The 23,429-nt window shown below is 34.3% G+C and overlaps 2 protein-coding genes across 5 annotated transcripts; one reads left to right on the top strand and one right to left on the bottom strand.

The window, feature by feature from the left end:
• The first annotated feature begins 412 nt into the window (after positions 1-412).
• On the top strand, positions 413-2,808 carry LOC107909259 (pentatricopeptide repeat-containing protein At1g03540). The gene has a single exon (XM_016836728.2). The coding sequence runs from the start codon at positions 534-536 to the stop codon at positions 2,415-2,417; it is 1,884 nt and encodes a 627-aa protein (XP_016692217.2). The 5' UTR covers positions 413-533; the 3' UTR covers positions 2,418-2,808.
• On the bottom strand, positions 2,440-10,829 carry LOC107909258 (protein STRUBBELIG-RECEPTOR FAMILY 3). 4 transcript variants are annotated; one of them, XR_001687188.2, is made up of 18 exons: positions 10,306-10,829; positions 9,866-10,056; positions 9,324-9,453; positions 9,159-9,230; positions 8,567-8,632; positions 8,420-8,491; positions 8,253-8,324; positions 8,098-8,169; positions 7,961-8,026; positions 7,737-7,802; positions 6,839-7,233; positions 6,284-6,729; positions 5,631-5,902; positions 4,846-4,984; positions 3,799-3,935; positions 3,560-3,716; positions 3,098-3,393; positions 2,440-2,711 (listed from the first exon to the last, which is right to left on the bottom strand). XR_001687188.2 is itself a non-coding variant. In XM_016836725.2 (17 exons), the coding sequence occupies exons 2-17, from the start codon at positions 9,972-9,974 to the stop codon at positions 3,295-3,297; spliced, it is 2,370 nt and encodes a 789-aa protein (XP_016692214.2). In that variant the 5' UTR covers positions 9,975-10,056; positions 10,306-10,829; the 3' UTR covers positions 2,962-3,294. The 4 variants fall into 4 exon arrangements, 3 of the variants coding, with proteins under 3 accessions (XP_016692214.2, XP_016692215.2, XP_040944957.1); XM_016836725.2 differs by lacking the exon at positions 2,440-2,711 and having other exon boundaries at positions 2,962-3,393; XM_016836726.2 differs by lacking the exon at positions 2,440-2,711 and having other exon boundaries at positions 2,962-3,393; positions 10,565-10,633.
• Between the last annotated feature and the right edge of the window lie 12,600 nt (positions 10,830-23,429).

The raw sequence follows: 23,429 nt of genomic DNA, 5'->3' as shown, positions 1-23,429 counted from the left end.
AAATAACTCTTAATATAAAGAAAATAAACGTAATTATCTAAATAAATATTTCAAAATAAATGCACATATTCAGTATTTTCAATTTAATTTATTAATTATCTTTTTGAAACCCTCCAGTAAACAAATGTATGCATTCATTTTGAAACCTTTTTTTTAAATAATCACCTTTATTTTCTTTAAATTAAGAGTTATTTTCATGCATCTTAATAATTACATTTATTATTCTCCACGTGTAATTATTTTATTGGGTTACCTTAATAATAAATTATATCTCAGTTCATCAAATCTCTTACAAAATAACAAAAATTGATGATAAAATAAAGCTCGAAATACAGTTAGGATTATTTTGATAAAATATGTGCAAAATTTGTCATTAACCCTTCAAATAAATTTGTAAGTTATTTCAGAAAGTATCGATACATTTTTAATATCTTTATTGCAGAGGATGCCTTGATTGAAACAGAAAAATCAATTCAGAGTACATTTGAAGCTAACAGCATAAGGGAACCACATTTCATTCATAAATCAGTTTGATGAAGCTCTTCTTCGTTAAACGCCATTGCTGCTCTTTGGCTTCTTTTAACCCCAACAACTCCGTCAAACACCCATCAGACAAATATTTCCAAATCCTCCATTTCTGCAGGTCAGCTCAACTTGTCCCTGCCATCCACCTCCTTAACACCCTACATGTTCCTACCCTAACCTTCTCTTCCAATAAACGATGTCTGTACGCTTCCCTCTTGCAAACTTGCACAAATGTTCAAGCTTTTCCTCTTGGGGTTCAATTCCATGCACACGTCATTAAATCTGGCCTCGACACGGATCGTTTTGTAGGTAATAGTTTACTTGCTCTGTATTTTAAGTTGGGTCCTGATTTTAGAGAAACTCGGAGAGTTTTTGATGGGTTGTTTGTGAAAGATGTCATATCGTGGACTTCAATGGTTTCGGGGTATATTAAAGCGGGTAAACCTGAGTGTTCCCTTGAAATGTTTTCGGAAATGCTGGGTTTGGGAGTTGAGCCAAATGCCTTCACCTTATCTGCTATAATCAAGGTGTGTTCCGTTCTTGGGAAGTTGAGGCTGGGATGGTGCTTGCACGGGGTGATTGCGAAACGTGGTTTTGATTCGAATAGTGTAATTCTGTGCGGGTTGATTGATTTTTATGGGAGGATTTGGCAGTTGAAAGAAGCGTGTCAGTTGTTCGATGAATTGCCTGAGCCGGATGCTATTTGTTGGACTTCTATTATTTCTTCTCTCACGAGGAATGATTTGTATAAGGAAGCATTGCATTTCTTTTATTTGATGCAAAGGAATCATGGGTTGATCCCTGATGGATTTACATTTGGAACAGTATTGACAGCTTGTGGGAATATAGGGAGGTTGAGGCAAGGGAAGCAAGTGCATGCTAAGGTCATTACCTGTGGACTTTGTGGAAATGTGGTGGTCGAGAGCAGTCTTCTTGACATGTATGGAAAGTGTGGGTTGATTGATGAGTCTCAGCGTATTTTCGATAGGATGTCGAAAAGGAATTCGGTTTCTTGGTCTGCATTGCTTGGTGTTTACTGTCAGAATAAAGACTACGAATCTGTTATTAGAATATTCAGGGAAATGGATGTATCCGATCTCTATTGTTTCGGAACTATACTCCGTGCATGTGCAGGTTTAGCCGCTGTAAGACTAGGGAAAGAAGTTCACTGCCAGTATGTGAGACGGGGTGGTTGGAGAGATGTTATCGTAGAGTCAGCCTTAGTTGATCTTTATGCAAAATGTGGCTGTATCGATTTTGCACATCGCATCTTCGTGCAGATGTCCAATAGAAATCTGATAACATGGAACTCGATGATTTATGGGTTTGCTCAGAATGGAAGAGGTGGGGAAGCTCTAAGTATATTTTATGAGATGATCAAGGAAGGCATTAAGCCTGATTATATTAGTTTTATTGGAGTTCTTTTTGCTTGCAGTCATTCTGGCTTGGTGGATCAAGGCCGAAAATATTTTAACTTAATGACCAGGGAATATGGGATTAAACCTGGAATTGAACATTACAACTGTATGGTTAACCTCTTAGGCCGTGCTGGGTTACTGGAAGAAGCTGAAAACTTGATAGAGAGTGCAGAGCTTAGAGACGATTCATCCCTTTGGGCCGTACTTCTTGGGGCTTGCACAACCAGTACAAGTTCCAGTAATGCTGAGCGTATTGCTAAGAAAATGATTGAACTGGAACCTAACCATCATATGAACTATGTTCTCCTAGCTAATGTATACAGAGCAATTGGACGGTGGAATGATGCTCTAAAGGTTAGGCAGCTAATGGAAGACAGAGGAGTGAAGAAGATTAGGGGCACCAGCTGGGTTGAGACTACCGGTAACATGAGTTCTTATATCGATGTGGTTGATACGGATATATCTTGCAGGTAACAGTTATGTGTGTATAAAATGGTGAGAACAAAACGGCGTTGAGTCAATTTTCTAAACTAGTTCAAAGTTCGTGAAGTTGCGAATGTATTTGATCAAACAACTTCCATTATACATTTTTTTATCTCTGCTGTTGATCAGAAAGTGCCCTTGAAGATTTAGAAGCACAGAAAGCTCCATTGACAGGGTTGAATGACCATGCAGGCAAACAGAGCCCAACCAAATCAAGCTTTATTTGCCGCAAGAGAGATTCGTAGATAGCACTGATAAATTGATTAGGATCTCTTGGTCTTCTACCTGCGGAGATAAATTTTTATTAGTTTAATATTTATCCTCATTTTTGTTATTTATTATTTTATTAGTTGTTATAAAATATTTGTAATTTATCAAATCATTTAGTTTCAGTTTTCCCCTCCCTTCCATCTTATAAAAGCAAAGGTTCTGAATATCTATGTTTCAAATAAAAAAACACACAATCTATTCAGGAAATTATGTTCATATGTTGTACACATCAATGATCCATTCAAAGGAAAAAAAACAAATGAAATGGGAACAAAATCATAATGAATCATTAGTAACAAAATAATAGTTATCATGAAACAAATGGGTTAGCATATTTATGCCATAGCCAAGACTTTGTTACATGATTTAATGAACAACAGAATGATCACAAGTTAACAGACCTGAAAATTCAGACTGTTCCTAGTCACAGCGGCGAGGTTCTTACTGAATGACCGCCAAACCTTGTGCAAGAGCTTCAGATGTAAAATTTCGCGCAGCTGCCTCTTTACAATGGATGTGTTTTCACAACATCTGATGGATCAAATCCCTGTGACTTCGGATCCTAAACTAATTCATCAGGTGTATTGCCTAACACAAGTCAGTCTCCAATTGATTCATTACTCGGACGCTCCCTGCGTATGATGTCCAATAGGTCTTGAACCACTTCAGACATTGGTGGCCTGAATTCTGGTTCAGACTGCAAATTGAAATTGAATTTGCGGTTAGACGAGAAATTAGAAATTCTACTCATAGTATGGGGGAAGGGAGACACATTCCTAAATACATATGCTTATATAGCATATAGTCTTAAGTATTCGTATATGCACACAAGTATAATAGCATATTAACAAGGCAATTCTCACCTGGACACACCGAGAAATGATATCAGCAAACCGTGACAACGCTTTAGCAGGATATTCTCCATTGAGAGAAGGGTCAACCATCCTAGATAATGCTTCAATATCATGGAGCTGTGGGATTGCCCATCTCACTAGAAATTGTTCTCCTCTACTCCTTGTCCTGAATAACATTTTCGACAAAGTTAATCAGATCATTGAAGTGGACACATAACTATCTAACTGTAATAAGGTTCAGCATTTACCTGTCATGAGATTTCCTGCCAGTTAAGAGTTCCAACATAAACACCCCAAAACTGTAAACATCACTCTGAGAAGTATAAATTCCAGACTCAAATTCTGGCGCTCCATAACCATAAATTGATTGTAGTTGTCCTGACAACTGAAAGTGGAACAATTTAGAATTGCCAGCAAAATGACCATAAAAGAGTTATGTAGCTGCCCCCAACAAAATGATCTTACAATGGAAGAGTACGAAAATCAGCAATAAGGATTTAATTTCAATATTTTCCAAAGATCAAGCCAAAAAAACAGAAATGTATTGAATATCTTCCCTACATGGTTGATCGCATTACTTTTCCTAGCCCACAAAGGAAAAAAAGAAGAAAGAAATATAATTATGCCCTTAGTGACCTACTTATTACTGCATCAGTGATAATGCTAACACTATCAGTTTATGCTACATCAACAACAAAGCTTATAGGATACCAATGGCATTTGTACAAATTTCCCAAAAAAAAATTAGCTTGGGGTAGATCACTGTTGCTGCTGCTTAAACAAGCTTTAGGCAAACAAATAAGAGTGGAAAGGTCAGCCACTCTTTTTTTATGCTTATAATAGTAGGTGAATGAACAGGTCAGTTTCCTCTCCCAGATATAGAAATATCTAGGACTTCCTCTGAATAATTTATCATACCAGAAAAGGCCAGAATACCTCTTCTTGGTGCTGGTATCATAGTGGCACCAGACAATTGCAACCTCCAAATTTTCTCTCTACACCAAAAGGTAACAAGGGTATATGATTTGTTTATGAAGAAATAAAGAAGAGGAAAAAAAATAGATTGATGTTACACATTCACTATTTCGTTTAGTGATACTACGAGTCACATAAATTAGTTTACCCAAAACTTATGCTTCCTAGAAAAATTTCATCTTTTCCAACTTTTCTTTTTCTTTTCGTTAAACTGATTAATTGTAAGACACTAACTTGTGCAAACAGTCTTAATAAAAATATGAAAACCGTAGAGAAGCTTTAAAAAGGAATAAAAAGATGATGACAAGCTTTAAACCTACCTGACTTACAGAACCTGATGCTATTAATGGAGCCAAACCACAATCAGAGACACGCACATCGAGATCATCATCAAGGAGAACATTGGCAGAGTTGAAATTTCTGTGAATTACAGGTGGATGGCAAGCCTCATGCATGTACCTTTTCATATAAAACAAGAAAATCAGGACTGAAATGGTGTGCATTTCAACGCAAAAAAGTTAGGGAAATGATTAAAGAAAATTAACACCACCCCCTCCCCCCCCCCAAAAAAAAAAACATAATAGTAACAAAAAAGAAGTGTGTTTGTGTCTCGGTATCTTGAGGGGGAAGAAACCATGAATCTATATCTGTTTAGTTATGTCAATCTGTAGATCTAAGAAATGCACGTGCATCTTTTATTCTTCTCCAGTTTCTAGACTGCAAGTAGCTAGAAATACAATTTTTCCAGTCCAGCAAAAAGCAACTTGGAGCAGAAAGGCCTTTTGCAGTAAAGAAGAGGAGATTCATCACAAAACCTACCATCTGCAGTTTTTCCCTGCTTCTTTTTGACCTGTTCATAGTTATCTTTATTTTACACCCATTAATTTAGATTTACTGTTTTACACTTTAGTCTTTATAAACAAAAGCAGTGAGCTCTAACCAGATTCAATTTCATAACATAACTCCTCATCATGCTCAAGCATTTGTATAATGTAACTGATTACACCTGATCTACTCAAACAAAGATTCCAACCAAGAAGCAACCAATTGAAAGTCTCAAGCTGAAACTACTAGAATAGAGAAGAAACAATGCCAGATGACTTACTCTAAGGCTCTAGCAGCTCCAAGAGCCATCCGGATACGGGTATTCCATGAAAGCAGCTTTTTAAACTCATCATCAGAGTGCAGCGCATCCTGCAGCGATCCATTGCTGCAATACTCATAGATCAAAAGCTTTTGACCATGCTCTGCACAATAACCCATTAGCCTGACAACATTTACATGCTGGATACGATCAATATTTTCCACCAGTTCAATAAATTCATCATCCTTCTGCTGGCTTGCAACTCTCTTCTCCAGTTTCTTGACTGCAAGTAACTACAAATGCATCCAACAAGATCATGCATCAGTCTGACGCTACACAATACATATATAACATCTACAACGTCTACTTTATGCCATGGCACCATGCCCAAGTGAATGTATACAGATGCATATAAGGGGCGAAGCAAAGGAAGGAGGGAGGGAGGAAATTTGGAATTATAAATTCTAGAACTGACAAGCAGTAGGTTATGATTGCTAAGATATGTAGTTACCAGCTCAGCTAATTCAAAAGGTCTATTTGGCTTAGCATTTCTTTCTCTCTTTTTTTCTTAGCAAGCCTATGATGCAATGACACAGGCACTCAGAGAAAAACAATTAAAGCAAAGGGACCCTGATTCTAATGAAATCAAATCTATCTAGAACTAACAATTATACCTTTCCATCCGGAAGTTCTGCCCTATAGACACTTCCAAGCATGCCACCCCCCAAAAGATTTTCTTGAGAAAAGCTATTTGTATATTGTTGAAGGGCTGCAATGGTGAACGACCTCGCAAATGTAGATGGCTTTGGTGTTTTGGCAGAAGGCCCTGCAGTTACTTCATTAGGCACAATGGGTTTCACAATGACCTTCTCAGCAAGTGCCGGAGGAGGTGGAGGGGGCGGAGGTGGGGGAGGCGGAGGCGGAGGAGGAGGTGGACGAGGGGGCTCCATCAACATCACATCGTAGCCACTCATGTCTATCTCATGGTCAAATCTCTTTGGCGTCGTGCCTATCCTTTCAACATATCTCTCTTCCTTGTTCGGTAGCTTTGCAATATCCCCCATTCTTCCCCTCTCTGTTTGATTACCCCCCACTGGTCTCATAGCTGCATCTTTTGGGCCTGTTCATGAAGTTTTAAAAACATTATTGCTTAAGTGATTGAAACCTCATAACAACAGCAAACAATCTATTATCTAAACTGAAATTGGAGTAAAAGCAAAGTCATTCACCTTTCTCTATTTGACTGGCTGTGGTGGTTAAGGGCGCATCGCCAACAAGGTTCTCTCTGTTTCCTCTATATGTACCTACTTGATGCCGTTTGAAAATCCCACCAGCCTCTTCCCTTCCCCTGCTACACTTGGGCATAAAAAGCAGAAGTGCTAAAGCTAATATTATAAACAACAAAACACTTGCAATTGATATCCACACCACCCTTTTAGTAGTTAAGAAATTCTTTTTCTGACTAGAATTAGATCCCTCCGACGCAGAAGGCCCATCAGCATGTTTCCCTGGTGTTTGACCAGAAGCTGGTACTACAAAATGTGGTGGCGCATGCGGTGGTGCTAATGGTGATGTAGGACCAGGCAAAGGAGCAACAGTGGAATTAAATGGATTTCCATCGTTTCTGTGAAGAGAATTTCAATGTAAACAAACATAATCGCAACAGAAAGAAATTAAGCATACAAACAGTATATTCGAAAAAGATTTTAAAAACAAAGTGGATGAAGATTCATCAAAAATGAAGATCATATTTAGTTCGAATGCTATAAAAAAATTTTGGAGGCATTTATATTATTTGGATATGAATGAGTGCCATATTTGAAATAAATATGCCTAGTTCTTTAATATTTGATTATACCTCGTACCTAAAACATTTTAAAAAAATTCAAAAGTCAAAAGGAAAATTGCCCGAGGTGCCTAAATCCATATCCAGATTTTAACCAATTTGACAAAATGATTGATCTTATTGGTATTTCTCAATATTAAGAGAAGCTTCAAACATATCTAATAACAGCATCTATGGCATCGGATGAGCATCAAACACCATGAAACCTTAATGATGTGTGCTTGCTTAAAATTGAAACTAAAGATCAAGCTCTTCAAAGGTAATGACAGTACAGGACTCACTTGAAGCTTGGGATGCTCAGCATCTTCTCAGGAATGGGTCCATTGAAAAGATTATTTTCTATGTTCCTGTCCAGAACAGAATGAAAAAAGTTGAGACGTTAGCCAAGATTCCTCCCGGAATCTTCTAAAACCATTCAGAACAAGTTCCTGAAATGTAAAAGAATTATGGTTGATTTTTTTTTTTTCATTCTAAAAGATGCAAATGGCATGGTAGAGAAGAGTACAAATCTCTTAGGGGAAGATCTTGTAGAACATCTAGCGTCCCAGACAGCTGATTGGCCTGCAAACGTCTGCCAACTGAGACAATCAGCTTTTTTGTTCATACAGTTAAAATTGCCATTCAGAAAGGAAGAGAACTCACAGGGTAGTTAGACTAGACAAATTTTCCATTGATGGTGGCAGAGATCCACTCAATTTGTTGTTGGACAAATCCCTATGATGAAACAATACTCCAACTATGAATCAACTACGAAAAGAACCTGGAAGTTAACAATTAAATTGAAATCTGGGACCTACAGATTGATCAATCCAGAAAGCGATTGAAAGGCATCTGGTATCTCTCCACTCAAATTATTGTTATTCAATGACCTGACAGCACAAAAAGTACAAAAGGCCGAATAAGTTCTGTTTCAAAGTAAGACCAGGGAGGCATTATCTCAAACAATATAAAAGCAACTACTTACATGTCTGTCAACATGGTCAAAGAAGATAGTGAATCCGGGATGCTTCCACTGAACTGATTGGCTGAAAGAAAACTGCCAAATTTAAAGAGTATTATAAAGTTGCTACAAGATGAAAAGATATGAAGTCAGTGTGAGAATAATTCATACAAGTTTTGCATAGTAACAGGCAAATTGGATGGAATATTTCCCCCGATCTGGTTGTTGCTCAAATCTCTGAAACATGAAAAATTACAAAAATCAATTATACTGTCTCAACATATCAGAAAGAAATAGTATCATCTAATGTTATATCATATTGTAGTAACACGAAGAAGTGATACTTCCCACCTCCCCCTTATTTGCCATGCATAGCTAGAGCACAATTTTCACTCACTTAGCAGCTGATTAACTGATTGCTCAATGCATTAATAGTTGTATGTATCAAGCACGGTAAGATTGTTTAAAATGCTTAGGTAAAGTCCTCAATATGAGATCTTATGTTCAAGGACATCAACTTAGTGTTTAACAAGTTTAAAACTCATACATTCAAACTTCCTACAAATCCCCCATCATTTGACATCGATACAAACCAAAATGCAGCAGAAGTCCCAACTGTAAAAGGCTACAAATAACAACGATCACTTTCTGAAGTGCCCGTCACTCCAGTTGAGACAATAATATGATAACAAAATGTTGTTCAGTGACAGATGTGGGCACAGAAATTGGTTTGTAAGAGGAGAGAGAAAAGAAAACCACTTACATTGCCTTAATAGAAGCAAACATTCCTAGGTTGTCACCCAGTTGTCCACCCAAATTAGCACCATTTAGAACTCTGTAAAAACCGGACCATCACATTAGAGAAGTGAATATTGGCAATGCTGGAGAACTATTATTAAACTAAAGAGTCACAGAAGGGGCATCCCACATGCTCATTATGTCCGAACCATTACATTGTACGCCTTGCCATGCTTCAGCACAGGGGTCTCCGCCGGAAGCAATCCATCCAGGGAGTAGGGGAGAGCCCAATGCAGCATATAAGCTATTAATCGCAGCAACTAATAGGAGCAAAGCAATGCAGGCAATTAGATACATAGCTCCACATGATAAGTAGAAAGCATCATAAGAATTGGAATGAACCAAAACCACAAACATTAAAGCATCAAAAAATGCTAAAGCGAACCCATGGATAATCTCCTCGAAAATTTGAAGAGGAAAATCCCAGCTAACAGTTTCATGCCAGAAGAGAATAAAAGGAAAAACTAAAGAGAACAAAATCTTATAAAATCAAAATTTGTTCAGCATTAAGCTATTTGACTTAGTCAAACGAACTACGCCTGTTTCTCCAGCTTTAGACAGTGATATATCTCAAGCTCCCCATCTTCCATTTTCCTCCACTTTCCCACATTTTCTCAGTAACCAAACAAATTAAACTAAAAAGAAATAAAAATGCTGCAAGATTAGCTTTACCATCACTAGGATTGGTGAGTCCAAACGAAATCCTAGCTGCATAGATCAGCAAAAATCCCAAAAAGATGTTTAAATTCTTCCATTCCATACCAGATCTCTTACTACTCATTGATCTCTAAACAAAACTCCAAAAATATCCGTCTATATTCCAAATCTTCACACCATTAATCACAAAACAAGAAACTTCCAATCTGAAAAACAAAACAGCAAAAAAAAATAGAGAGAAGAAGTCAGTGATCTAAAAACTCAGAATGATCTTAAAAACAAAACTACTTTAAAAAAAAAATTTAAAAGTAAATTCAATTCTTATCCACTGCATAAAAGAGCAAAAACCGAACACAAGACTATATCTAAACATATATGCACTCATATCAGTATACTTGAAATCTTTTCAAAAAAGAAAAAGAAAAAAAGAGGAAAAGAAGCAACGAAGAACTCACTTGGAAGAAGAAGAGGCAGAAAGTTTTAGAGAAATGTGAGAAGGCGAATTTGAAGCAAATTTAGCCAATAAGGAAGAGAAAAGTGGGGAAGAACTTCCAGTCACAAAAGTTGTATATATTTTCTTTTCTTTTTTAACCATAAATAAATAAATAAATATGGAGTAAAAACTTAGATGCTAAGGTTCCAATTTCCATGAATTTGTGAAATGAAAAAGCAGAAATAAGAAGATAAATTGTAAAATAAATGCAGAAAAGTTACTGCCCAAAATGTGGAAAAAGGGGCGGCAGAAGTTCTCTCCAGCTGATATGAATCTTTTTCCTTCTTACTTTTTTTAAAAAAAATTGTTTTTAATTAATAATTATATTAAATCAGAAGAAGAAAAAAAAGTGTGACAATGTGCGTGCTGGTCATGTTTATCCATCTTCTTCTTGTCCACACTCTTCACAGACTAAAGCGGATATCGGACACGCGCTTTACGACGCGCGTAGTGGGAAGAGACATCTTTTTGTTAGTACAAAAATATAAAATAAAATAGATTTTTAGGCAGCCGGATGGGCGTCATGTTTTTCAGGTTCTACGATTTCCCATTTTTTTTTCTGACTGATTCCCTGCGCCTATCGGAAGTGAACTCAACTCAAAGCTTATGGGCAAATGTAATATTTTGACGGGTTTTTAATTTTTAAAAAAATGGATTTAGATTTGAATGACGCGGATAATCAATTTTTAAAATTAAATTTGTTTTGTAAACGTAATTTTGGGATGTAGTGTGAGAAATATCAGCATAATGCAATTTTATCCCAAATAAATAAAAATGCTTGGTAGAAGATAAACCCAGATTCCTAGGGACGAACGAATATGAACTGGTTACACGTATTAGCCATTTGTACATATATGGAATAGCCGTCAGTTTTCGTATGATGTTCAAGTGGTTTGTCGGATTTTTTCTTTCTGTTTCGGCCCTACCTTCGCTCTTCAAATTCAATTTCCACTTTGATTTTTGTCTTCTTTTCTTTTCCCCTTTTTATTTAGTTTCATGAGCTGTTTTATTAGTATATTTAAAACGAAATTAGAAGCATAAATCTTCATTAATCGAAGCACATGATTGTTATTGAAACTTGGTTGTTAAAATGTAGGTTTGTGAGGTAATATTTGCATTTGAGTGAAAGCTTTTCATTGCATGCGTGCACGCATGTTATTACATTTCTTTTATCCTCTATATCAAATAAAATTTATACATAATATATGCACTAGGAATAGGGGAAATTTGAACATGAAACTTTTTAGGATAATCGAAATTAAATTGTATATTTTTATGATAGAAAAAAATAATTTTATTATTTTAATAGCTTTTATTTTTATTTTTTTTAAAGGATTGAATCAAGTTTTTTTATCATTTGAGGGGTAAAGTGTAATTTTACTATTACCATTTTAAAATTTTATAAATTATAAAGAGTTAAAAAAGAATTTTTATTTTTATTTTAGAGTAGAACCCTTACCCATGAAATATCATATCAACAAATTTAACAATACTAATAATTAAAATTAAATTTTAAAAATTGAAATTTAAAAATTAAAAATTTTAAAATAAAAAAAAATTCAAAATGATAATGTTTGTAACATTGGTTAACAATGCCCTAATACTACAAGTTTGAAATTATGATAAGGAATATTGTTACCCAATTACTGATTATAAAATCTTACCTTTCCATAATTTGTCAAACAGAGACAATAATTGAGTGTAATGGTTTTCACATTTTTGTTCTCAATTTTCTTCTTTCCAGATACAATAATTAACGAATCAATGGAGAAACGTGATTATAGTTATCCAAAGCTTCTATTTTTCATACTATTTTACTTAATTTCACCCATACTTATGTTAAACAGGCAACTAAATGGCATTAAACAAAGTACCTTGTGCACAAATAACTTCTATATTTATTATTATTTTATTAAATTTAGGTTTAATATTACAACAGTCTTTTTTATATATTTCAAAATATTACACTAACGATTTAAAAAAAAAGTTAATGATGTCAAGTTTAGGTACCTAATGTTATATGAAGCCTTTTATCATTAATTTCTTTTCTTGTCTTTTTCATATTTCGTACGAAGTATAAAGAAAGAAAAAACATTTTCTTCCTCTTCTTTTTGTTCTTTTTCTTTAGCTTTTGAAATTTTATTATTCATCAAATCACCACTAAATAAATTGAAAAGTCAATGTCTATTAACTTTGCTGACGTGAATTGCCACATTAGGAATTAATTGACTTTTTAAAAATGTAAAAATGTTTAAAAAATTATATATTTTTATAACTTTTTAATAATTTTTATTTTAATTTTTTTAAAACTTTTAAAAGTTAATTAATTATTGATGTGACATCCACGTGTATGTCGCGCCGACAAAGTTAATAAACATTAAATTTTCCATTCATTTTAGAATAATTTGACAAACAATATAAATTTAATAATTAAAAGAGTGGAAGAAATTGAATGGAGGACAAACATGACTTTTTTTGTAAAACTGGAAGACTAAAAAAATTATTACGCCATTTTTCCTCTATTTATTTTTATAAAATAGAAGAAAACATAAATAAAAAAAAAGAATGGAAACATGAAAATGATTAGATTAGAGGTAAGAAAAGAGAAAAATACGAGTGTGAATATACTTCATAAAAAGGTACAATTAATAGTTGGAACTTTAGAAAAAGCTAATTAATTCCTTTTAACGGACAAAAAGAAAGTCCTAAAAAAATTCAATAAGACTTCTGGACTAAAAGGTTAGTGTCAATTGTCTTTCTCTCTCTTTTTATTATATTCTTACAAAACCCTGTCATACGTCAAAAAGAATCTATCGATGCTCACCCACCCAATTTTACTCAAATCTCCCTTCTCTATTTCCCCATTTCGGTTAATTTACTTAAATAATTTTAAAAAATTTTAATACTGAAATAGGTTGTCACGAAAATAGTTTATTTTTTAGGCCACGCCTATCTGATAGGCGCAACCACTTTTTTATATTAAAATATTTTTTTAAAATATTATTTTATTGGCGGCGCCTTTCTCATAGGCACTACGCCACTATTTGTATTTTTTTCCCAGATTAGTATATAACCCGTGTAGGGATACGAAAATGGTATGAGGTAGGTGGAGCCTATCTGACAGGTGCAACTGGTGGAGCCTATCTGACAAGCACGACTGGTTGAACAAAATAATTATAAAATTATTATTTTTTAAAAATTTACATTACTAAAACTCACAAAACACAACAATTTTTAATAAATTACTAACAAAATATTTAACAAAATAATTTTACATTACTAAAAACTCACCAAATACTAAACTAAACACAACAATTTATAACATAATCCTAAATTACTAATAAAATAATTTTAAAATAATTACAAACACAACAGTTTATAACATAATATTAAATTACTAACAAATTAATTTTAAAATAATTATAAAAAATAAAAAAATTACATTCATACAAAATATTAACCCAAAACCATAAACACTAAACATAAACAATTTATAATTAATAATTAATAACAAATAGATGTTTTTGTGCGGGGCAAAGGGGGAGACAGTGGCGCCTACCTATTAGGCGCAATTGGTATTGGGTATTTTTAACCCGTATTTTGACTCGTTGACTATATTTTGACATGTATATATATTTAAATATTTTAATAAAAATAAAATAATAATATTTTATTTAAACTAAAAAATATTTTAATATAAAAAAGTGGTTGCGCCTGTCAGATAGGCGCGACCCAAAAAAACATACTATTTTCATATATAATCCAGTTGACAACCTATTTCAGTATTTAATTTTTTTATATTATTTAGGTAAATTAACCCCATTTTTCATCTATTATAATCAATTATGAAATTCACTTTTTCTATTTATTTTATTTTTTATAAATCATTTTGGCTCTTCTATAATAATAAAATTTTCACTTTAAACTTTTTTATTATTTTTTCCATCACTTTGTCTACTTTACTTTCATTTTTGTCCATCATTTTAGTTCTTCGACCATTTTCGTTAAAAAAAGATATTGCGTGGCCATTTTAGTCAATCAAATGCAAATATATTAAGAGCTAAAGTGAAATTTTCATTATTATATAGGGATCAAAGTGGGAATTTCACTATCACACAAGGGCCAAATTGAATTTTTCACTACAAGTTAAAAGGGGCAAACATGTGGGAATTTTTTTAATGTGAATGGTGAATGTGCTTAGAATGAAAGTAAAAGAGGTAAAAGTGATCGAGAAAATAGTAAAATGACAAAAGTAAAAGTTTTCTTCCTTTTTATTGAAAACGATTAAAATTGCTAAAAAATTAATTTATTGTTAATTCATGTATTAAAATCATAAAATACATGGAAACAAATAATACTTCTAGGTACTACCAATCGAAGCATAAAATGTTATGAAAATTTAAAAGAAAAAATAGATGAGAGAATGCTGCTCAATATATAATTTGATAAGCCAATTTTTAGAATACTGTTAACTATCATATTAACTAATCAATTACGATAAACTGGATCGGATTTTGTAATTTTTTCTTCTGCAGTACCTCAACGTGACATGAGATAGTATTAGATATAGAAAAAAAAAGAGCAAGGAATAAAAATAATTCTACTAATCAATATTTGTAAGGCAGCCGTTATTGTATTCTTGTATTATATCCAAAGGTTTTTTCTTAACCTAACTACAAAGATGATGAATCGATTTCTTTTTCTTTTCTACTTGTTAAAACTAACGTTGATAATGAAAATAGAAGGATGGCAAAACAATAAGAAAGGAAAACAAAAACACATATTTTTACGTGAAAATCCTTTAGGGAAAAAACCACAGACAGATGAGATGAAAATTCACTAATGTTGAATTCAAATGATACAAGAGGAGTTTCGACTGCATCAATTTAAAGGTTGAAGAACCTGATTCTAATCAATGTCAAATAAAAGAAGTGTAGTTCTATAAGGAGTTTCGGCCCTCGTCCTTAAGCCCACCACTGTATTATTTATTTAATAGGAATTTGGATCACACAGTTCTAACACTACTATTATGCTGTCGCTCTATTTTTGTGAATATTGTTTATAATGATTGATGAAGCAAAAATTTCAATTGAACTAAGTGTAAAATGCTCGCATATAAGAGATTGGGTAAAAGGACTTTTCCGGCCTCTTTCAATTTTTATATTGAGTAAATTGGTCTCTCTTAATTAAATCCCTATCAATTTTAAAAGTGAACAAATTATTACAAGGTTGATAATAATAAATTTAGGAGGGGATGAAATTGAGATGTCATTTGTCAATCTCATAAGTATGGTTTGTTCACGATCTCATCCACACACCAACAAACAATTAATAATTAAATAAGAAAAAATAGACCCTTGAAATTGAAGGTAAAGAAGGAAATTGGTTGGTCGTAGTAATAGACTTGTTTTAGCATGTGCGAATTAAATAAATAAAAGGAGAGGACATGGACAGCAACCTTATAACTCAGTTTAGATATTGATAGGGTTAGTTATGTCACTCTCCTTGTGATTTATTTATTAAGTAGTTTTCTTCTATTTTCTCAACACTAATCATTTGATAATTTCATTTTATTATTTTATCTTTTTACTTATTTTTAATCATGTAATAATGAATATATCAAAATTTTACTTGTTGATTTGCTCTTCTATTTTAATTTTAATAAAATTATTCTTTATATTTTACCCGCTTGTAAATTCTAGCCCAATATTAAAAGTATAGGACTACATCATCAAATTGAGTTAGGTACAAAATTATGATTTCGCCATTAAATTATATTATTTTTTATTTTGGTACTTTAATTTTATTTCTCCTATTTTAATACCTAAATTAATAAAAAAGATAAGTTGCTAAATAAAAAAAATAAGATTCCTAAAACGATGAACTCGATCTCGTCTAATGATGGAAGGGGTGGTGGTGACTATTTTAATGAGGATCGTAACACAAAGAAAGTCTACTTTAAAGAGGCGAGGGTAGACTCTGATGTGAATATGGTAGTGGATTTGGTTCCGGCGCCAAGAATTTCTTGGAAGGATAAATTGTTGGAAGGGGGAACTGTTGGATCTATTGCTTTTTCCATGGATTATGATATTATTGATAAGGAAGATTTTGTTTTTACGAAGGGAGACATTTTGCAGTCCACCATTAACGGGATTCTGGTTATTGATTTCTCTGAACGAATTTAACAGTTACTAGTAAAAGATATAGAGATAATGGTGAGATTATTAGGGCGGAATATAGGTGATGTTGTGCTACATAATCGGATTTGTAATCTCTAAAAGCCTTCTCAATCATTCCATCTTATGGTTGTGGAGAATGGATATTTTTTGGTCAAATTTCAAAATAAGGAAGATTATGATATGGTGCTGACCCAGGGGCCATGGATGGTGTTCAAGCATTATCTCACTATCCAACCGTGGACTGTGGATTTTAATCTATTGCAGCCCTTTCCAAGCATGGTTATGGTATGGATCTACTTTCCTAGGCTATTGGGTTTCCTATCCAAGCGACGGGTCTTGAAGGAGATTGGAAGCTTGGTTGGTAAGCGGAACGAGGGGTCGGTTAGCCAAAATGGCAATGTATGTAGATCTAGAGAAGCCGCTCACCTTATAAGTTTTGGTCAATGGTAGAGTTCAGTGGGTGGAGTTCGAGTCTTTATTGGTGGTTTGCTTCTCATGTGGTCGCTATAGACACGTTAAAGGTTTGTGTCCCTCTGCAATAACAGACTTGAATCTCTCTGGTGAAAAGGAGATGGATCCTGTTTCAATGACTGAGGGATCAACTTCGATGGAGACAGAGGGGCCATTCGATCCATGGATGATCATTGAGCATAAATCTAGGCGTAACAAAAAAGATACTCGAATTCAAAAAGTAAATATCATGGCTAAGGGATTGACAAGATCTAGGTTTGATGTTTTGTCTTTGATAGACAATGGAAATGTTGGGGCAGGTGAGACGCAAGTGGATATATCAGGGATTAGGTTTCAACAATGTAAATTTTTAAAGAAATTACGAGGTAAGGAGGTAGGGCCGAGAGTTGAGCCGTTGTGTAAAAAGACTGAAGTTACTAAGGTAGTGGGCAAAGTGGGTAAGAATGGGCCTGGAGAGCCTAATGTGAATATGGCCATGGTAAAGAATGGGTCTGGTTTGGATAATATTGGGCCAGCTTTGGTGATGTTAGATGGGCAATTGGGTTAGGACTTCGGGTCAAGTTTAAAAGTTGCTATTCACCCCCCGGTAAATCCTTCACTTCTTTTGGCTAGGCTTTGGGGGAACCAGTGGTTATAGATCAGGTTACTCCCAAAATTAGTGGTGTTCTGACCTTTTTTTTGGTGGTGATAAATAAAGCGATTGAAAGTGAGATTCCTGTTGAAGGATTTGGGAACACCTCTTTGTATTTTAAACCCATGGTCGAAGGTCCTATTAAATCTGTGGTAGAATTGAATTCTGGAATTTTGGATCCCAAACATAATTCAATGGTTTTCTTTAAAGAAAATGATGACCCTAATTTCACTAAAGCCATTATTAAGGAAGGTTCGATTGGCCATGGTAAATCCCAATTAGCTTCTAAAAGGCGTGGTTTTGGGGGGTAAATAAGGGAGTAGTCGAATTGGAAAGTCCATTAATAGAACTATTTGCGATTGTGGGGGTCGCTTAAAAATAACTAAAAATTCTTGAGTTCCTTTACCGAAAAATATAAATTCTATGGCAAGCCTCATTGGTTCCCAAGTTGAGCTAGAAGCTGATAAGGCTGAATGAAATGTTGATGGGCAAGATGGTGGTGTTGGATTCCCTTCTGCTCATTAGCAGTCGTTTCTTTTTAGTTACCTTATGTCTTTTATGAATTTTACTATTTTCTTTTGGAATTGTCAAAGTTATGCTAACTCTAAGTTCCCACGTATTTTCCATAAGTATAACAGGGAACATAGGCCTGATTTGATTGGTCTTTGGAAACGAAGGTCAGTGGTGGTAAAGTAGATTCAATTATCACTAAACTTGGATTTCTATTTTCTCACCATATAAAGGTAATAGATTTTTCGGGTGGCATTTGGGTTGGGTGAAGAGATTTGGCTTATGTTGAGGTTCTCAGAAGCCATCTTTAGTTCATTTTAATCAAGGTTTCGGGAAGCACTTGTAGGTAGCCTTTTCTTGTTACCTTTGTTTATAGTAGTCTTGATAGTCGAAAACGGAGACAACTCTAGAGATATTTGAAAAGTGTTGTTCCTATGGATGGGACTCTGTGGTTGGCGATTGGAGATTTTTAATGCTATCCTCTCTTCTAGCAAAAAGAGAGGGAGGCGGGCCATCGAGAGAAGGTGTTCCATTTTCAATTATTTTATGGATTCGATTGAGTTACATGATTTGGGCTTTAGAGGGCCACATTTTACTTGGAATAGATTAGGGGTGTTTGAGAAATTAGATAGAGTTATTTGTAATGATACATAGAATTTTTCCTTTCCTCACTCAATGGTGACTCATTTGCCAAGACTTAAGTCAGATCACAGACCTGCATGTTTATCTCCTATGCTAGAATTTCGCTCTTCAAGGGGGTGTGCTTTTAGATTCTTAGCAGGTTGGGTTAAGCATCCAACCTTTTCTATCTTTGTCAAGGAAACATGGAAAGTCTCTAAGAGCATGTCAATGGCGCACTCTGAATTTACAGATCAAGTTAGAAAATGGAATATAGAGGTGTATAGTTACATTAGTACTCATAAGAAATAGATTATTCAGAAGCTTAATAATATTCAGAAAGTGCTGGATTGTGTGAATTCTGTTTATTTAAATCAGGTTGAAATAGAGGTAAGAGAGGAGTTGAAACGTGTTTTGTATCATGAGAAACTTTTATGGTGATAAAAGGCAAGGTGTGACTGGTTGTTTTGAGGGGATTGTAACACTAAAATTTTCCATATGCATACATTAGAGAGGAGGAAAAAAATCAGATTGTCGTTTTGAAGAATGATCTAGGAGATTGAATTTTAGATAAAGAGGAACTGAAACTTGAGGCGATTATTTTTTTATGAGAAGTTGTATGGCAAGCATCCAGGACTAATGAGGGATTTACCTATTGGCGTTTTCCCGTATCTTGATGATGGGGAGGTTCAATTGCTGAGCAAATCAGTATCAAATGAGGAAATTATGGCAACTCTTTTTTATACGACACCTTTGAAGGCTTTAGGTAGTGATGGGTACCATGCTTTATTTTACTAGAGTCAGTGGGAGCATGTTGGTGCCTTTATATGTGATTGGGTTAAGAGGGTCTTCTCAAGAGGCAACATTGATCTGAAATTAAATAATATGCTTATCGTGGTTATTCCAAAAGTCAAGAATCCTAAAAGTTTCTCACACTTTCGTCCAATAAGCCTATGCTCAGTCATTTACAAGTTGGTTATGAAGGTCGTTGAAAATTGGTTCAAAGTTGTCTTTTTGAAGATTATTTCTCCTTAGAAGGCTGACTTTATTGCAGGTAGTAATATCACTGATAACATTATTACCTCATAGGAGGCTATCCACTCCATGATGAGTAAGTAGAAGAATAGGAGATGAGTGACTATCAAAATTGATCTAGAGAAAGCATATCATTGAGTGCGCTGGGAGTTCATTGACACCTTTCTTCAGGTTGCAGATATTTCTAAACTACTATGTAATATCATTATGTTAGCTATTTCAAGTTCTATTATGCAAATTCTTTGGAACACGGTTCCAACTCAGAAATTTCGAGCGACAAGTAGCGTTCGTCAGGGATGTTCATTGTTTCCTTACTTGTGTATCCTGTGCATGGAATGGGTAGGTCATAGTATCCGTTCAACCATTGATTTTGGTAGATGGTCTCCTATTTTTCTGTCTCGAACAGGTCCACTTCTATCCCATATCTTCTCTGTAGATGATCTGATTCTCTTTGGTCAAGTGGAGGAGCATCGAACTAGGGTTATTAAGGAATTCTGGATAAGTTCTGTGAGTTTTCAGGTCACCAAATTAATATACGAAACAAATATTTTTTTGGAAAGTCATGGAAGGTGACTTAGGAAGGTGTATAAGCAACATCTTCGATTTTCAAGAAGTGTAGAATCTTGGTCCCTATCTAGGAGTTCCCCTCTTTCATGATAAGGTCACTAACAACACTTTTTTGTTTGTTGTTGATAAGTTGTATAGTAAAATTTTTAGTTAGGATGCCAAACAACTCTTTTTAGCTGGTAGAGCCACTTTGACATAGTCAGTTTTGCTTTCGATTCCGAGTTATTTCATACATTCAATAATGGTCCCAAATGATTGTGTGATGAGATTGAGCAAATGGTTAAAATTTCATCTGAAGATCCTACAACAGTGCAAAAAAAGATGGCCTTGTTGAGTTGGCACTCGGTTTTCCAATTTAGATCCTATAGAGGTCTTGGGTTGAAGTAATTAAAGGATCATAATACTTCTTTTATGATGAAGATAGGCCTTAACATTGTGTCAGACTCCAACGCCTTTTGGGTTTGTGTTTTTCGGTTGAAGTATGAGGTTCTAAGTGGTTTGCCTAAGACATTATTGAGAGGGTGATGCTCTTTCTTATGGAGGTCCCTCACTAATGTATGACCTCTTATTTGTGAGAATTTACTTCGGTCTGTTGGAGATGGGAGAAACTCTAATTGTTGGCGGGATCCTTGGATTTCAAATGTCAGACCTTTGTTTAGATAGATTCCTTCTATTTCTAATCTTGATATGGATTGTCCACTTAGTGATATGGTTATAGATGATGGTTATTGGAATTTGGACTTCTTTCGACTGTGAGTTTCTGAAGGGATCATTAGTAAGATTGTGGGGATTTCGTCGCCTCATCCAACTTCTGGACATGATAGAATCATTTGGGGGGTACTTCGACTGGTTTCTTTCCCCTAAAAAGTTCTTATGAAAAGCTTTGAAAGGGGTTAGGGAATTCAAAGAGTCTATTTGGTAGCTCCTTTGGAAGTTTCAAGGTTCTCAAAGGGTTGGATTCTTCATTTGACTTACTTTTAAACAATGTTTGCTCACGAATGTGGAAAGGGTAAGGCGAGGTGTAGAAAATGATAATGCTAGTGAAATCTATGGGCATGATTTCGAGAATGTGTTACATGTCTTTAAAGATTTCCCTACAGCTAGGGACATTTGGAATCAGCTAATTCCAACAAGAAGGCTCTCTAGATTTTACTCTAGATCCTTGCACAAGTGGATGACAAAAAACCTATATAATTAGCAAACCTTTCGTTTGGGTGGAGTTGATTGGAAATGCCTTTTCGGGATTATTTCTTGATGTATCTGGAAGAATCGTAATCTTTTCACTTTTTAGGGCATCTCTTGGAATACTAATGCAATCATCAAAGTGTCTTATAGTTGGGCAAAGCAATATGCTTTTGCATCCAAGTTGTTATCATTTAAAACACAAAGACTTACAGCTAGTCCACCCTTGTCAAGTAATTGAGTGCGTTTAAATACAGACGATTTAGTTAGGATTGATGATGGATTTGTTGTAGTTGGGGGGCTAATGTGCAATCGAAATGGAAGGTAGATTCTTGGTTTCAGTAGATATTTGGGAAGTTGTACTGTGTTAGACGCTGAACTTTTGGGCATCTTGGATGGGTTTAAACTTATATTAGATCTGGGTTTTGAGATGGTTTTAATTCAAACTGACAATCTTGAAGCTGTTAATGCCATTCAGGATGGATCATTCGAGAATTCTAATTCCACTTTGGTCAGGAGAATCCATCAGCTCTTGGCAATTGTAGGACATTGGAGACTACAACATATTCCTCGAGAAGAAAATAAAATCACAGATGGCCTCATCAAGATGGTTCGTGGCACGAGAACATGATTACGATTGATTAAAGATCCCCTATAGGAGGGATTAGTTTAATTTCTTACTTTTGACTTACTCTTTCTTTTTCACAAAAAAAAATCTAAATTAATATTTTCGTTTTATTTTATTCCATAATTATTAGTGTCCAATAAAAATGTGCCTCGTGTTATGCTTTTATTGACAAATTTTTTGAACTAAACTCAACAGATATAGTTAAAATATTAAAATAAAACAAAAAAAATCATAAAAGTAAAAGTATAGTACTACACTAAAAATGTGAGTTGAAGACCAACCAATTACAGAATTTGAAGTTTAAAATATATAGATCCAAAATTGAAGGGTAAGATAGAATGGCTGGTTGCTGTAAAGGAAGGCAAGTGGGGGGGTCATTGTCCCACCAAAGTTGATTCTCTTTCTGTTATTGTTGGCTGTGATTGTGAAGCAAGACGACAGTTTCCGCCGACGACACGACCCTATCTATGCATTCTCCTATTTTCAATTAAATATAAATTCATCAGTTAATATTTAATTTAATATATTGTCACTGAAAGACTACTAATTATCATAATAAATTTATAACAGAGTTCATGGCATGGGAATGTTTTTGATGCCTGCTTTATTTTGTAAAATGTTTAAACATGCATTAATATTTGCTGTAGAAAGGGATATGAATATGACGATGATACACCCAAAACAAGCCTTCCACGCAACTATCCCTTTTGCTTTCCTTTCCCCACGCCCACTCTATTTTAACTTTACACTATTGTTAATATGTATTAGGTGAATTGTCCAGTTACGCTGGATAAACTCTTTGATGCTATGGATTACCGAAGAACCATGTTGGTCCTTGCTTGATTACCTGATTTTAATTATTAATGATGAATAAATTTTTGTTATAAAAATATTAAATATAAAAATAATTTTAAAGGTTTAATGTGTTTTAAGCAATGGAATGAACCTATTCGAAGTCGGTATATTCAACACTTTGTTTAGCAGAGTAGACAAATAATAAGGATGGAAAAATTGAAACAAGGTTAATATAAATGATCCCTCTTAAATTTCGCAGTTAGTTTTATTTTGATATTTAAAGTTTTATTAATTCACATTAGTTTTGAATTTTATCAATTTTTTTGAATTTAATCCTTAAACTTGTGTTTTATTAAAATGTGATGATAATGATTTTCTAAGATTGTGCCATGTCATCACAATCTTAGGGTATTACGTCATCATACTTTAAGAAATTCTAGTTCAGGGACCAAAATGAAAAAAATGCTGTT

This window comes from Gossypium hirsutum, chromosome D02 (genome assembly GCF_007990345.1).
Source record: "Gossypium hirsutum isolate 1008001.06 chromosome D02, Gossypium_hirsutum_v2.1, whole genome shotgun sequence".
In the NCBI taxonomy this organism is placed as follows: domain Eukaryota; kingdom Viridiplantae; phylum Streptophyta; class Magnoliopsida; order Malvales; family Malvaceae; genus Gossypium; species Gossypium hirsutum.
Note: the sequence above shows the minus strand (reverse complement) of the source record. Positions and strands in the feature narration are given on the sequence as shown.